At 47.1% G+C, this 13,631-nt stretch overlaps 1 protein-coding gene across 9 annotated transcripts in view; it reads right to left on the bottom strand.

Moving 5' to 3' along the window:
- HYDIN (HYDIN axonemal central pair apparatus protein) overlaps window positions 1-13,631 on the bottom strand; it is a 335,154-nt gene that overhangs the window by 46,829 nt on the left and 274,694 nt on the right. For all 9 annotated transcript variants that reach the window (XR_005660565.1, XM_029074826.1, XM_039913571.1 and 6 more), the window contains 8 exons: window positions 12,727-12,846; window positions 10,968-11,127; window positions 8,745-8,917; window positions 7,750-7,948; window positions 6,570-6,669; window positions 5,916-6,015; window positions 3,744-3,912; window positions 1,285-1,523 (listed from right to left, as the gene is read on the bottom strand). Coding sequence is in view for 8 of the 9 variants with exons in the window: in XM_029074826.1 (XP_028930659.1) it covers window positions 1,285-1,523; window positions 3,744-3,912; window positions 5,916-6,015; window positions 6,570-6,669; window positions 7,750-7,948; window positions 8,745-8,917; window positions 10,968-11,127; window positions 12,727-12,846 (1,260 nt within the window). In the remaining variant the exon portion in view is untranslated. The remainder of the gene's footprint in view (window positions 1-1,284; window positions 1,524-3,743; window positions 3,913-5,915; window positions 6,016-6,569; window positions 6,670-7,749; window positions 7,949-8,744; window positions 8,918-10,967; window positions 11,128-12,726; window positions 12,847-13,631) is intronic.

Genomic DNA, 13,631 nt, shown 5'->3' with positions numbered 1-13,631 from the left:
TGAATGAGCCTCCCTCTGCATAAAGTAGACCTTTATCATTGGTTTCAAGCAATTGGTTTAGAGAAGCAGCGTGGCTCAGTGGAAAGAGCGTGGGCTTTGGAGTCAGAGGTCATGGGTTCGAATCCCGGCTCTGCCACTCGTCAGCTGTGTGACTGTGGGCAAGTCACTTCACCTCTCTGTGCCTCAGTTACCTCATCCGTAAAATGGGGATTAAGACTGTGAGCCCCACGTGGGACAACCTGATTCCCCTATGTCTACCCCAGTGCTTAGAACAGTGCTCTGCACATAGTAAGCGCTTAACAAATACCAACATTATTATTATTATTAAGGCTCTCTGCCAGCTCTCTCCATTTTATATAATGGCACCTTTCGTTCACTACTCCCCAGCTCATCTTCAACTGTAGTTCCCTTTCAGGTCTCCCATCTCAGTATCCCTGACCCCTTGCTTATGGTTTTCCCCTGGGCTAGAACATCCTTCCCTGCCCCAACAAATCCACCAGACTAGAGCATTCCCCATCATCAAATCCCCTCTAAAATCCCACCTCCTCCAGCAAGACTTCCTCAATTGATTACCAACAGCCACCCTTAGCATCTGTGAATAATAATAATATTAATAGTTGCGGTATCTGTTAAGCACTTACTATGTTCCAGGCACTGTATTAAGCACTGGGGTGGATACAAGAAAATAGGGTTGGACAAAGTCCACGTCCCATATGGGGCTCACAATCTTAAACCCCATTTTACAAATGAGGTATTGTTTCTTTGGTGACAGATCGAATATGTGGGTTGAACGAGAAAGAGAAGAGGAGGATAATCCTAAGGAATGGGTTTGTGAGACAGGGAGGCTGGAGGGTGCTGTCTACAGTGATGGGAAAGTCAGCGGGAGGGCAGGATTTACGGTGGGAATATGAGGAGTTCTGTTTTGGAAATGTTAAATTTGAGTCCTCTCAAATAAGGCAGGGACCATGACTGCTAATTCTGTTGTACTGTACTCGCCCAAGATCTTAGCACAGTGCTCTGCACATAGTAAGTGCTCAATAAATGCCACTGATTGACTGATTGAGATGTCCTGAAGGCAGGAGGAAGGTGAGAGTGCAAAAGAAGGAGGGAAGTCAGAGCTGGAATGGTTAGTTTGGGAATCATTTGCATAGACATGGTAGTTGGAGCCACGGGAGCAAGTGAATTCTCCAAGAGAGTGGGCAGAGTTGGAGAATAGGAGGAGCCCCAAAACTGAGTCATCTTTTTATGCAGGGGGAGGAGGCAGAGCAAACCCCTCTCCCTTACCCTTTCTTTTGCAGCAGGGGAAAATCCTGAACCATTCTGCAGATGACGAACTTAAACTCAAGGAAACCTGTGTTCTCAATAACGAAACTGGCACTTTTTCGACTGCCACTGATCATGGCTCCAAAGTTGATGGTATCAGCAGGGTTGATGGAGTATTTAGAGAATACTGAAATCACAGACAATTTCACTGGAATGATGGCAATAACTTCACCTCCTTGGGCAATATTGGGCTCAATAACCTAAAAAGGGAAAAAAAGATTGGTCAGGAATGACTGAATTTTGTTTTTCTAAGCTTTGAGAACCCAATAGGATTGTCTGTCACAATCCAACCCTTCTACCCCAGCCTTGTTTAACTACTGGGCAAAAGTATTTCTTGGGGCTTTGCTTGTGCACATTCATAAGAATAATAATATTAATGATGGTATTTGTTGAGCGCTTACTATGTGCAAAGCACTGTTCTAAGTGCTGGGGGGATACAAGGTGATCAGGTTGTCCCTCATGGGGCTCACAGTCTTCATCCCCATTTTTCAGAGGAGGTAACTGAGGCACGGAGAAGTTAAGTGATTTGCCCAAAGTCACACAGCTGACAAGTGGCAGAGCTGGGATTAGAACCCATGACTTCAGACTCCCAAGCCCGGGCTCTTTCCACTGAGCCACGCTGCTTCTCATTATAATGTCCATTAGCTCGCTGGTTTCCTTATATTATTACAAATCATCATCATCATCATCATTAGTAGAACACTCAATTCTGCCGTAGCTCATTTTTCCAATTTGCGTCTTGGCTACAATGTCATTTTTTCATGGTATTTGCAAAGCGGTTCTTATGTGCCGGGCACTGTACTAAGCGCTGGAGTAGTTACAAACAATCAGGTCGGTCACAGTCCATGTCCTACATGGGACTCACGGTCTTCATCCCCGTTTTACACACGAGGTGACTGCGGCACAGAGAAGTTTAGTGACTTGCCCAAGATCACACAGGAGGCAAGCGGCCGAGCTGGGATTAGAGCCCTGACTCCTAGGCCTGGGAATCTTTCCTCCAGGCCATGCCTTGATTGCCACAAACACACCCACTTTGCCAACCTGTACGGTAGAGTCCGAGGACTCGAGGGAAGACTGTGTCTTCCACGTGGGAGCAGGATTATTCGAGGAAACCTAATTGCTGGCCCGTTTGGGGCAACGGGGGTCTGGGCGGACGGGGGCAGGGCCACACCTTGCCGTAGCCGCGCCTTGCCGCTCTCCATCCCAGCCCGCCAGTCCACGCTCAGTCCACGCGCCCCAATCCACGTCCTGCACGGGGAGGAGTGTCGAGCACTAGGAGGCTTCCTGAAGAAGGCCACACAGTGGGGACGACGAGACCGGGGGAGGTCACTGGCCACACCCAGGCCCCAGCTGAGGTGGTGGATCCTGAGAGTTTTCTCGGTGAAAATCGGAAAGGGGTTGATCATTGCCTCCTTCCGGGCAGTCAACTTAAGTCTCCACTCTCGACTCTCTCCCGCGCCGCTACAGGGGCGTTCTGACTTGCCTGCCACTCGCTAGCCACTGACCAAGCTAGGAATGGAATGGACGGGCCTCTGCTTGACCCTCCCTCCCATAGTCGAGTAGAGAACTAGGGGACTACCATTGCTACTACTAATAATTAGAGAATTACTACTAATAATAATTAGCGAAGCAGTATGGCTTAGTGGGAAGAGCACAGGCTAGGGAGTCAGAGGTCGTAGGTTCTAATCCCGGCTCCGCCACTTATCAGCTGTGCGACTTTGGGCAGGTCACTTCACTTCTCTGTGCCGCAGTTACCTCATCTGGAAAATGGGAATTTTAAGACTGTAAGCCCCACGTGGGACAACCTCATTACCTTCCCTCTATCCCAGCGTTTAGAACAGTGCTTGGCACATAGTAAGCACTTAACAAATACCATCATTATTAATAATGATAACTGCGGTATTTGTTAAGTTCTTACTACGTGTCAGACACTGTACTAAGCACTGGGCCTTGGAAGATGAATTTTTCTTCATCATATGAGGAAACTACATTTCTTCTACCTGGGTAGAAGCGGCGTGGCCTAGTGGAATGAGCCTGGGCTTGGCAGTCAGAAGACCTGGGTTCTAATCCTGGCTCTCCCACATGCCTGCTGTGTGACCCTTGGGCAAATCAATTAAGTTCTTTGTGCCTCTGTTTCCTCAGCTGTAAAATGGGGTTTAAAAACCTGTTCTCCCTCCTACTGAGACTGTGAGCCCCATGTGGGCCAGGAACTGTATCCCATCTGCATATACTGACTGTATCTACCCCGGCACTTCAGTACAATGCTTGGCACAAGGTAAGCGCTTAAGAAATGCAATTATTACCACTTTATCCTTCCTTCTACCTGCAACATGAGCTTGCTGGCGGCATCTTCCTCTAAGCCAGCCACCAGCCCGGCTGCATTTCTGTACCGACTCACTCCGCTCTTTATGACAGCTCACCTGGCAGCGCAGGACTGGCCTGTTCTCAATCTTCACTTCCTTTTGGGAGCGGAAGGTAACCTGGATATTAGTCGGTCGATCACTCGGAGACAGCACACCCTTCATAGGCTGGATGGAGATGATCGAGTTTACCTGGGGCACATTGGGCCCCAGAGACTCCAGGGAAAAACTGTAAGGGAGGCAATCAATCCATCAATCAATGGTGTTAATTGGGTGCTTAATGTGTGCAGAGCATCGAACTAAGCGCTTGGGAGAGTACGATACAAGAGAATTAGCTGACACTTTCCCTGCCCATAACGGGCTTACAGTCTAAAAATAATAATGAAATGACGATAGCATTTGCTAAGCACTTACTAGGTGACAGGCACTGTACTAAGCAGTAGGGTGGATCTAAGCAAATCGAGTTGGACACAGTCCCTGTCCCATATGGGGCTCACGGTCTCAATCTCCATTTTACAGATGAGGTAACAGGGGAGACAGGTATTAACATGAATTTAGAAGTAATTTATAACATATAAAGATGTGCACTTAAGTGCTGTGGGGTTGGGTGTGGGGAGAATATCAAATGTCCAAAGGTCACAGTTGGATGTGCTTAGATGGCACAGAAGGGAGAGCGGGACAGGAAAACGGGGTTTAATTGGGGAAGGCCTCCGGGAGGAGATGTGACCTTAATATTAATGCTTTAAAGGTGGAAAGAGTGTTGGTTTGGCATATATGGGAATGCAGAAGCGGCACGCAGAAGCAGCATGCAGAAGCAGCGTGGCTTAGTGGAAAGAGCACAGGCTTGGGTGTCAGAGGTCACGGGTTCTAATCCCTGCTCCGCCACTTGTCAGCTGTGTGACTTCGGGCAAGTCAGATTCTCTGTGCCTCACTTCCCTTATCTGTAAAATGGGGATTAAGACCGTGAGCCCCACATGGGACAACCTGATTAGCTTGCATCTACCCCAGCACTTAGGACAGTGCTTGGCACATAGTAAGCACATAACAGATACCATCATTATTATTATTATTATTATATGGAGGGGGAGAGAGAAATTCATTAAGTACCATTCCGTGAAGGGAATTCAGCATAAAAGAATCACTAGGAATGAGCAAGGATCCAGTAAAATTCATCCATTCAATCATATTTACTGAGCTCTTACTGTGTGCAGAGCATACATTCATTCAATCGAATTTCTTGAGCGCTTACTGTGTGTAGAGCACTGTACTAAGCACTTGTAAAGTACAATTCGGCAACGATAGAGACAATCCCCACCCATCAGCGGGCTCATAAGTTGGCACTGAGACTAGATCCTTCCTCGTGGGTAGTGTCTATTGACGCCATTAGATTGTACTCCTTCAAGCTCTTGGACCAGTGCTCTGCACCCCGAACATGCTCAACAAATGCCCCGGACTGACTGACACTTATTCCATACTAATACTGTGGCAGAGACCTAGATTTTCAGAATCCCAGCTTTAACTAAACGTTTGAACTGAGGTCTCAGCGTCTGAGAACTTGTGACTGTTTTTACCAACCCGCCATTTCCTTTTACCACAGAAGAGGGTGGATGATGCAGGTCGGGGGTGGGGACACGGGAGGGAAGAGAGGACAAATGGACCAATGATTTTTCCTGTTACTTTGGTATTCTGGGGAGACTATCAGATAAAGCACTCAAATCACCTTGCCCTCTCCTACGTCATCTCGCTACTCTCCTACTACAACCCAGCTGACACTTGCTCCTCTAACGCCAACCTCGTCACTGGACCTCAGACTTGTCTGGCCCGGGACGCCCTTCCTCTTCATATCTGACAGACGATTACGCTCCCCACCGACAAAGCCTTATTGAAGGCACGTCTCCTCCAAGACGCCTTCCCTGATTAAGTCCCCATTTCCTCCTCTCTCACTCCCTTCATTAGCTCCCACCTAATTTGCTCCCTGTATTCACCCCTCCCAGCCCAATAATACTTATGTGCATATCTGTAATTTGTTTATATTAATGTCTGTCTCTTCCTCTAGACGGTAAGCTGTAAGGTGGGCGAGGAATGAGTCCGTTATATTGTACTCTCTCATGTGCTTAGTACAGTGCTCTGCACAAAGTTAAGTGCTCATTATATAAGACTGATGAATGAAAAACAAAATCTAATATGGGGGGATCAGGGTCCCTGACAAGTCAAAATCTTCAGCGACTCTACCTGTACCCGATTTCATATTTTCCTTTATTCTTTAATGACAGACTTTGCTTAGCTTCATCCATTACTCTGACAATCCCAAACTCCAAACCGCCTTCAGTCCCTGCAGAGACATTAATCAGGGGAAAAGGGAGAAAAAGGGAAAAGAGAAAAGAGACAGGGAAGAGGAGAGGGAAAGGGATGAGGAGGAGGAGAGCATAAGAGTGCATAAATATTAAATACTTTAGACCACACGTAATTTAAATCATGGCTAGAAATAAAAATCAGAGAACCAAACCGTGAACTTGCTTTCTGAAAATCACCAATAATGGTCTCCCTTCTTGATATACATAGCAGAGAAGCTCTACGTGGTTTAAAGCAAAAAAAACAACATTTCCTGGTTCCCGCAAAAATCCAATTACTGCAGACCAAGTTTCTGTGAGGAATTTTGATCCTGCAGTTGCTCCGGGAACTGTTCGTAGCCCCTTCTGGGCTGCCTGTTTTCCACTTTCAGATCCAATCTAATAATAGGAAAATCCCAATCTCACACCAACTAGCGCTTAGGTATGTAAACAAATCCGACAGTATATTAAGTCCAGCGCCCTGCACTCAGTAGATGCTCGGTAAATACCACTGACTGATTGACTGAAAAATCTTTAGCTCAAAAAGAAAACAGACCTTTGGGAAAACTGATGTCCAAAGCAACATCGTAAGCTTCGGCCACGATCTGAATGTTTTCGATCTGAACGACTCCCAGAATATTTTCCACGTCGGTAACCTGAAGTGGTGAGAAATGTCCTTGAGTGAGGATGGGGCGCCTCGTGGCTGATTTAATTTACGGCTACTGCTGCAACTGTTCCGGTTTGGAGCCTTTTGCTTAGCCCCGTTAAAAGAGTAACCCTCAAGCTTGCCAAGCAAACCTTTGTGGAGGGTGAACACCATGGAGACATAAGCGTTTACATCGCAGGCCATTTATCCTTTCCATTCTTTTGCCTTTCCAAGGGCACGGTCATCAATAACTCTCCTGGGGGCCATTTTTAGTTCTTCCACGGCACGGAGCCAGAAGCCCCTCAACTTCCCATCCATCCCACAGGGTTGCCCCTGTGGATGGGGACCCATGGCTTTAGGGGTGGCAAATCAAGTCACCTAGGAATTCCTACAGCAAGAGAGGCATTTGTGACACGAATCCACCATACATTGCTCCGATGCTGATGCTGATAAAGGTACTTGTTAAGTGCTTATTTATATGCCAAGCACTGCATGAAGCACTAGGAGGGAGATAAAATTCGTTGGACATCGGAAGAGAGGGAGATGAGGGACTGAATCCCCATTTTACTGATGAGGAAACTGAGGTAGAGATTAGTTAAGTGACTTGCCCAGCACAACACAGTGGGCCAGTGGCAGAATCCGGATTAGAAGCCAGGTCCTCTGACTCCCAGGCCCACGCTCTCTCCATCAGGCTATTTATGCTGTTTCGCTGTTCACGGTCTGCTCGGATCAGCGCGTTCACCACACTGGCAAATTCCTCTGGGTCTCCTGGACATCTGACCCACTGCATCAACACACAATGCGAAGCTCACCCCAGCTGGCAGAGGAATGCATTCTATCATGAATACCGCAGCTCTCGTGAGCCTTGAAAGTATTGTGACCTTTTGCCCTTCAGGAAGGGTGGATATCAAACCATCTTAGAATTCTATTTAATCACGGTTATCGCAGGGGCAGGGTATCACTTTGAAAAACCCAAATATAAGTTTGAAATAGCCACATTTAAGAGGGTGTCAGATGGAGCGTTAGATTTCCAGTGCCAGCTGGAATGGGATGCCTTGACAGAAGGCAGGGAAGAGTGAGGGGGTCTAACCTCTAGGCGAATGGTCTTCCTTATGTTGAGGGGCCTGGAGGCTTGGAAGTGCAGCTGCAGGCCATATTCAGCACCAGGGGCAATGATGCCTTGTTTCTGAGACACAGAAAAATCATCGCCAAGTTGCTCCAGGCTGTTGATCCTCCAGGCCACAGGCAGCATGGTACCATTTCGCAGGAAAATCACCTTGGAATCTTTTCTGCAGAGCCAGAAAGAAATCTCATCACATTCATCTCGCTCTTTATTTTGGATACATCCAGGGAATTTAGCTAAAGGATAACAGCGAGTAACCGAATTCGGCACAGTCCCGTACAGTGTGGAAGGGAGGCGGGACTGGGCCCAGTAGAGGGAGGAGAAAGGTGGTACTGGGCACGTCCTCTAGATCGCAAACATTATGGGCAGGGAACATATGTGCTAATTCTATTGTACTGCATTCTCCTAAGCACTTAGTACAGTGCTCTGCACACAGTAAGCCCTCAGGAAATACAACGAATTGACTGATGTCCAGTGCAGAGAGGGTGGAGGTGGGGCTGAGCGCATCCAGTACAGGGAAAGGGAAGGTGGGGGTGAGCATGTCCAGTACAGTGAAAAGGGAGGTGGGACTGAATGCACCCAGTCCAGTGAGAGGGGAGTTGAGACTGAGCCTTCCCAGTGCAGTGAAGAGAGGTAAGCAATGAAACAGTAACTGGGAACCATCCCTCTCCAGTGGTGAACTCCACAGTGCTAACGGGGTGACAGTGATCATTCAGCTTCCATCTGTGGATGGGCAAAATAAGGAAGTTAGCTAAAGTTTCCCAAAGGGCCCCGGCCCCCACAGCAAGCCAGTGGCAGAGCAAGGGCAGGAAGTCTCAGTCTCCCGGTTTCTCCTCCATTATGTAGCTCGCTACACTTCAGGAAATGAAAAAGAGACACGCCAAGATCGAAGAAAAAAAAAACAAACAATCCCAGGGAATAAACGTTCCCCGGGCCACACAGTGAAGTACAAGACTCGGGACCTGTGGAGCAGCAGCTTGTCGAAATGCAGTTGCTTCTGATCCAATTCCAGTTCTGGCCGCACGCCCTGGCAGCAGATTTTGAAGAGTGTTGGCTCCGGGTTCTCCTTGATGCAGCAGACGATGTTGTCTTCAAAAATGCCCACCATAGTGGGATACGCCCACACCTTCAGGATCTGAGATGATAACCCAAGCGGGAGAAGAGCGGTCAAGAAGGAATTAGATATTCCCACGTTTCAATCAATAAAATCGATCAACAGCATATGCTGAAGTGCTTACTCTGGACAGGAACTAAGGACTTAGGAGTGGACAATTTAGTTAATCACTGCCCTCAGAGAGCTTAGATTCTAGTGGGGGAGATGGACATTAAAATAAAGTATGGGTAGGAGGAAGTAACAGAGTTTCAAGATTTGTCCAGCAGTGCTTCAGAGGTGGAGAGGTGAACTCTGCCACTTGTCAGCTGTGTGACTGTGGGCAAGTCACTTCACTTCTCTGTGCCTCAGTTCCCTCATCTGTAAAATGGGGATTAAGACTGTGAGCCCTACGTGGGATAACCTGATTTCCCTGTATTTACCCCAGCGCTTAGAACAGTGCTCGGCACATAGTAAGCGCTTAACAAATACCAACATTATTATTATTATTATTATTCTCTGGGCCTCAGTTACCTCATCTGTAAAATGGGGATTAAGACCATGAGCCTCATGTGGGACAACCTGATTACCCTGTATCTGCCCCAGCGCTTAGAACAGTGCTCTGCACATAGTAAGCGCTTAACAAATACTAACATTATTATTATTATTATTATTATTAATACCCAAGTGCTTAAGAGACATAGAAGTACTGAAGACGGGTGTGTGACAGGGGTGGGTGGAGGAAGGACAGGGAGGAAACACCTCCCCGAGGAGATGTGATTTCAGCAGGGCTTAGAATATGGGAAAAGCAGTTGGCTGCCAGATGGGAAAGGGGAGGAAGTTCCAAGCAGAAGGGGTGAGCAAAACGTCAGCAGAGAGACAAGAATGAGTCATTTTTTTTAAAAAAAAATGTTTCTGGCATTTATTAAGCGTTTACTATGCGCCGGGCACTGTGCTAAGCACCGGGGTAGCTTCAAGGTAATCAGGTTGGGCACAGTCCATGTCCCACTTGGGGCTCACAAGTCTTTTACAAATGAGAAAAGTGAGGCACAGCGAAGATAAGTGACTTGGCCAAGGTCACACAGCAGACAAGCAACAGAGCTGGGATTAGAACCCAGGTCCTTCTGACTCCTAGGCCCATGTTCTTTCCAGTAGGCCACACTGCTTCTCGTGGTAGGTTGGTTTGAGAGGTATGAAGAGTGTGAAAGTTGGGGTGTAGTGGGGGAGAAGTGTGAGGAGAGGAGACAGATTGAGTGTCTTCGAGCTGATGATGAGGAATTTCTGTCTGAGGCAGAGGTGGTTGGGCAACCACTGGAAGGTTTTAAGGAGCAGAGACATGTGACCAGAACCGTGTTTCAGAAAAACGATCCAGGCAACAGAGTGAAGTATGGAGCGGAGGCAAGGAGGTCTGTGAGAAGGTCGATCTAAATAGTCGAGTTGAGATAGAACAAGTATTTGGACCAGCACGGGAAGCAGTTTGGTTGCAGATTGAATACAGAGGTTGCAAGAGAGAGAAGAGTCAGGAGGCAAAGACAAGGCCAAGGCTTGAAAGATGGGGAGGATGGTGGTGCACATCTCAGAAGTTATGAGACAGAGGGGAGAGGAGAGGGCTTGGGAGGGAAGATGCAGAACTTAGTTTTGGGCATACTGACCTTGAGTGCCGGTTGGATAGCCATATACAGGTGTTCTGGAGGCAGGAGGAGAGGGGAGATTGCAGAGAAGAGAGATCGGGGCTAGTGAAGAAAATGAGGGAGTCATCTTGGTAGAGGTGGTAATTGAAGCCTTCAGAATGGACAAGCCCCCCGAGGGAGTGGGGGTAGACTGAAAATAAAAAGCGAGGCAGAGAAGGAGACAGCAAAAAAGATTGAGAAGAAGTGGCCAGAGAGGTAGGAGGAGAACTAGGAGAGGGCTGTGCCAGAGAAACCAAGCTTAGATGGCATTTCTAAGGAGTCCAAGAGGATTAGGGCAGAGTAAAATCTATTAAACTCGGTGAGGAGGAGATCACTGTTGACCTGGGACTTAGTGGAGTGGAGGGGGCGGAAGCCAGATTGGAGGAGAAGTCACTCAAGTAAGACTCTTCCCAGGCTCTTTGTACCTGCTTCTCATTTTGTTTGAGTTTCATCTTAGGGGGGTCCAGGAGGTAAGTATTTGCTTTGGCGTCGTGCTGGAAAAAGAAGAAGACTTCCACATTCACAGACGAATTGTTCAGGATGGTTAACTTCTCCATGTTGTTGGGGTACTGAACTGCCTTATACCTGAAAATGAAGAAAAGAAGGAAACATCTGGGGACAAGAAAGTGCTGACCCTGGGTTTATAGGTTTTTGCGGGGAAATCCTTTACTTTTCTTCCAATATTTTTGGGGAGCGGATCCCCCAACTGCTTTTCCTGCTTAGACTCTCTACACGCTGATTAAAGCTCACCCTCTTCTCCATCACATAAATCTGGTAGCTTAGTAATGCAGTCTTATTTCCAGCTCAGGGGATCTGAAGAAAGCTGAAGTATGGGCAGGCCTCACCGCCTTGAAAGAAAATGTGGTTGGAGGGACATTCAGTTTTACCCTCCCTTTGGGGCAAAGGGGGTGAGCACCCTCTTAGGAGAAGAGGGAGAGCCACAGACCCCACAGACAAGCAGCCCCAGTTCAGACCAAAGCCGTCCGGGAAGTCTGCCGGACTCACACTGGGAGCCACACTCTGGGCAGAGTTTTCTCGGACTAAGGAGAAAACAGTCCCTGACCCACATAGAGCGTGCAGTCTTTTACGAGTGAGGAAACTGAGGGACAGAGAAAGTAAGTGACTTACCCAAGGTCACACAGCAGACAAGTGGCAGAGCTGGGATTAGAACCCAGGTCCTTCTGACTCCCAGGCCCACGCTTTGATATATATGCTTTGTGAAAAATTCTCTCTGGTAGGGCTGAATCCATTCCCTTAATGTCCCCTCAATGCATGGGGCCAGCTCCCTTTTAGAAATCCGGGTCATCGTTTAATGCTGGGAGTCCTCTATGAGCAAGCTAAACTCTAGACTCCCCCTCCAGACTGTAAGATCACTTTGGACAGGGAACATGATGACCAACTCTGTTGCAGTGTACTCTCCCAAACGCTTAGTAGAGTGTTCTGCACAGAGTAAGTGCTCAAAAAATACCAGTGACCGATCACCTCTGGTTAGTGAATTCTGGAACCCTCTCACAGGTAGGGCTGACTGAAGATTTGTTATTATCTGCATCATTATTCATTCATTTAATAGTATTTATTGAGTGCTTACTATGTGCAGGGCACTGTACTAAGCGCTTGGAATGTACAGTTCGGCAACAGATAGAGACCATCTCTGCCCAATGACGGGCTTACAGTCTAACATCATCAGCATCATCATCGGAATTTATTTAGCAGCTCCTGTTGAGAGTACTGTACTAGTGGAAGACTCTGACCCTGGCCTCGAGGTTCTAATCGTTTCTGATGGAAGAGTTTTCAACTTTACTGGGTCTGATCCCAGGACATGGTTTGGAAGCTGTTCCTCTTTCAGGAATTTAGTGCAGTGGTATGCAGCTTCTGCCAGTGTGAGATTAATGGTGGAATTTATTAAGAACTTACTAGGTGCCACGCACGGTACTAAGCTTCCACACAGATCCCTGGCTATAGTTCAGTTTAGTTACCGCGGGACACCGTAAACCCCAATCCATCGATCACTGGTATTTTTTGAGCTACACTCTTCCTTTCTATAGTTCTAAAAGCTTGGGACATCAGGAAGCAAAGGATGATACTCCGAAGACTACATGGGAGAAAGAAAAAAAAATCAAAGCTAAGCAATTACTCAAGTGGTCTAAGAGATTTGAGCCAGGATTGTCGGATTAGAACACTTACTTATCTCTTGATTTTCCACAGAGCAATGGCCCGAATTGCAACATCCCCAGACTCATTATATACTTCTTAAAGACGATCTCATCGGGCTTTATCTCTTTCTTCCGGTGGGGGAATACCACTCTGGTAATTAAATAGAGAGTGAAGGCAGAAAGTTACTGTCCAAGACACGTCCGCTCATGGCCTCACAGCGGCCTCGCTGCTATATCACTGAGTCCGGTGATTTCTCACTGTGCAGTAAAAGCATCTAGTTGCCTTTTGATTAATTTACACTATTTATTTGATCACCATCCTTAATGATTGACTTCACAGGATTCTCAGATCAAGGAAAACAGCAATGCTCAATCTACTGCTTCATCCTTAGTCTCTCAGCTGCCAAAATCACTTACACCCAGAAACTCTAGGGCTGTGGATTGGGACCAAGAGTTTTCTTTTTTTTTTCAGTAGGAACGGATGTACTTGAATAGAGTTCTGGTACCTCTGCTACTGGGGGAGGTGAAAAGCACAGTAGTTGCTCAATAAACAGTTAAAGGAGTACAAACACCTAGCCTAAGAATGATAGGAGTTGGGAAGAAGTGTTCGAAAGAATCACTCTCCCCTTTCCAAACTCAAATGTAAGTTCTGACCAGGAATTGACCGGGGCCTACAATACAGGAACCTTTTTATATAGAATCAGGACACTGGATGAGGGTACTTAGTAACGTCAGAAACTGCTTTCTCTGTGAAGGAGAAAATAGCACTTTGGAGGTGAGAGAGCATGGCTTTCCCCCCACTCCATATCTATGAAGTGTTAAAGGAGCTGGAGAGATGTGGAGAAGGGAAAAGCAGCGATTGTTTTTTAAAAAGGCAATGGGGAAGCCACTCTTAAATTTGAATTCTAAATGCAGCATGGGGCCAAATCGGTCTTC

Source organism: Ornithorhynchus anatinus, chromosome 11, assembly GCF_004115215.2.
Source record: "Ornithorhynchus anatinus isolate Pmale09 chromosome 11, mOrnAna1.pri.v4, whole genome shotgun sequence".
Classification (NCBI taxonomy): Eukaryota; Metazoa; Chordata; class Mammalia; order Monotremata; family Ornithorhynchidae; genus Ornithorhynchus; species Ornithorhynchus anatinus.
This window is presented reverse-complemented; position numbering and strand designations above follow the sequence as displayed.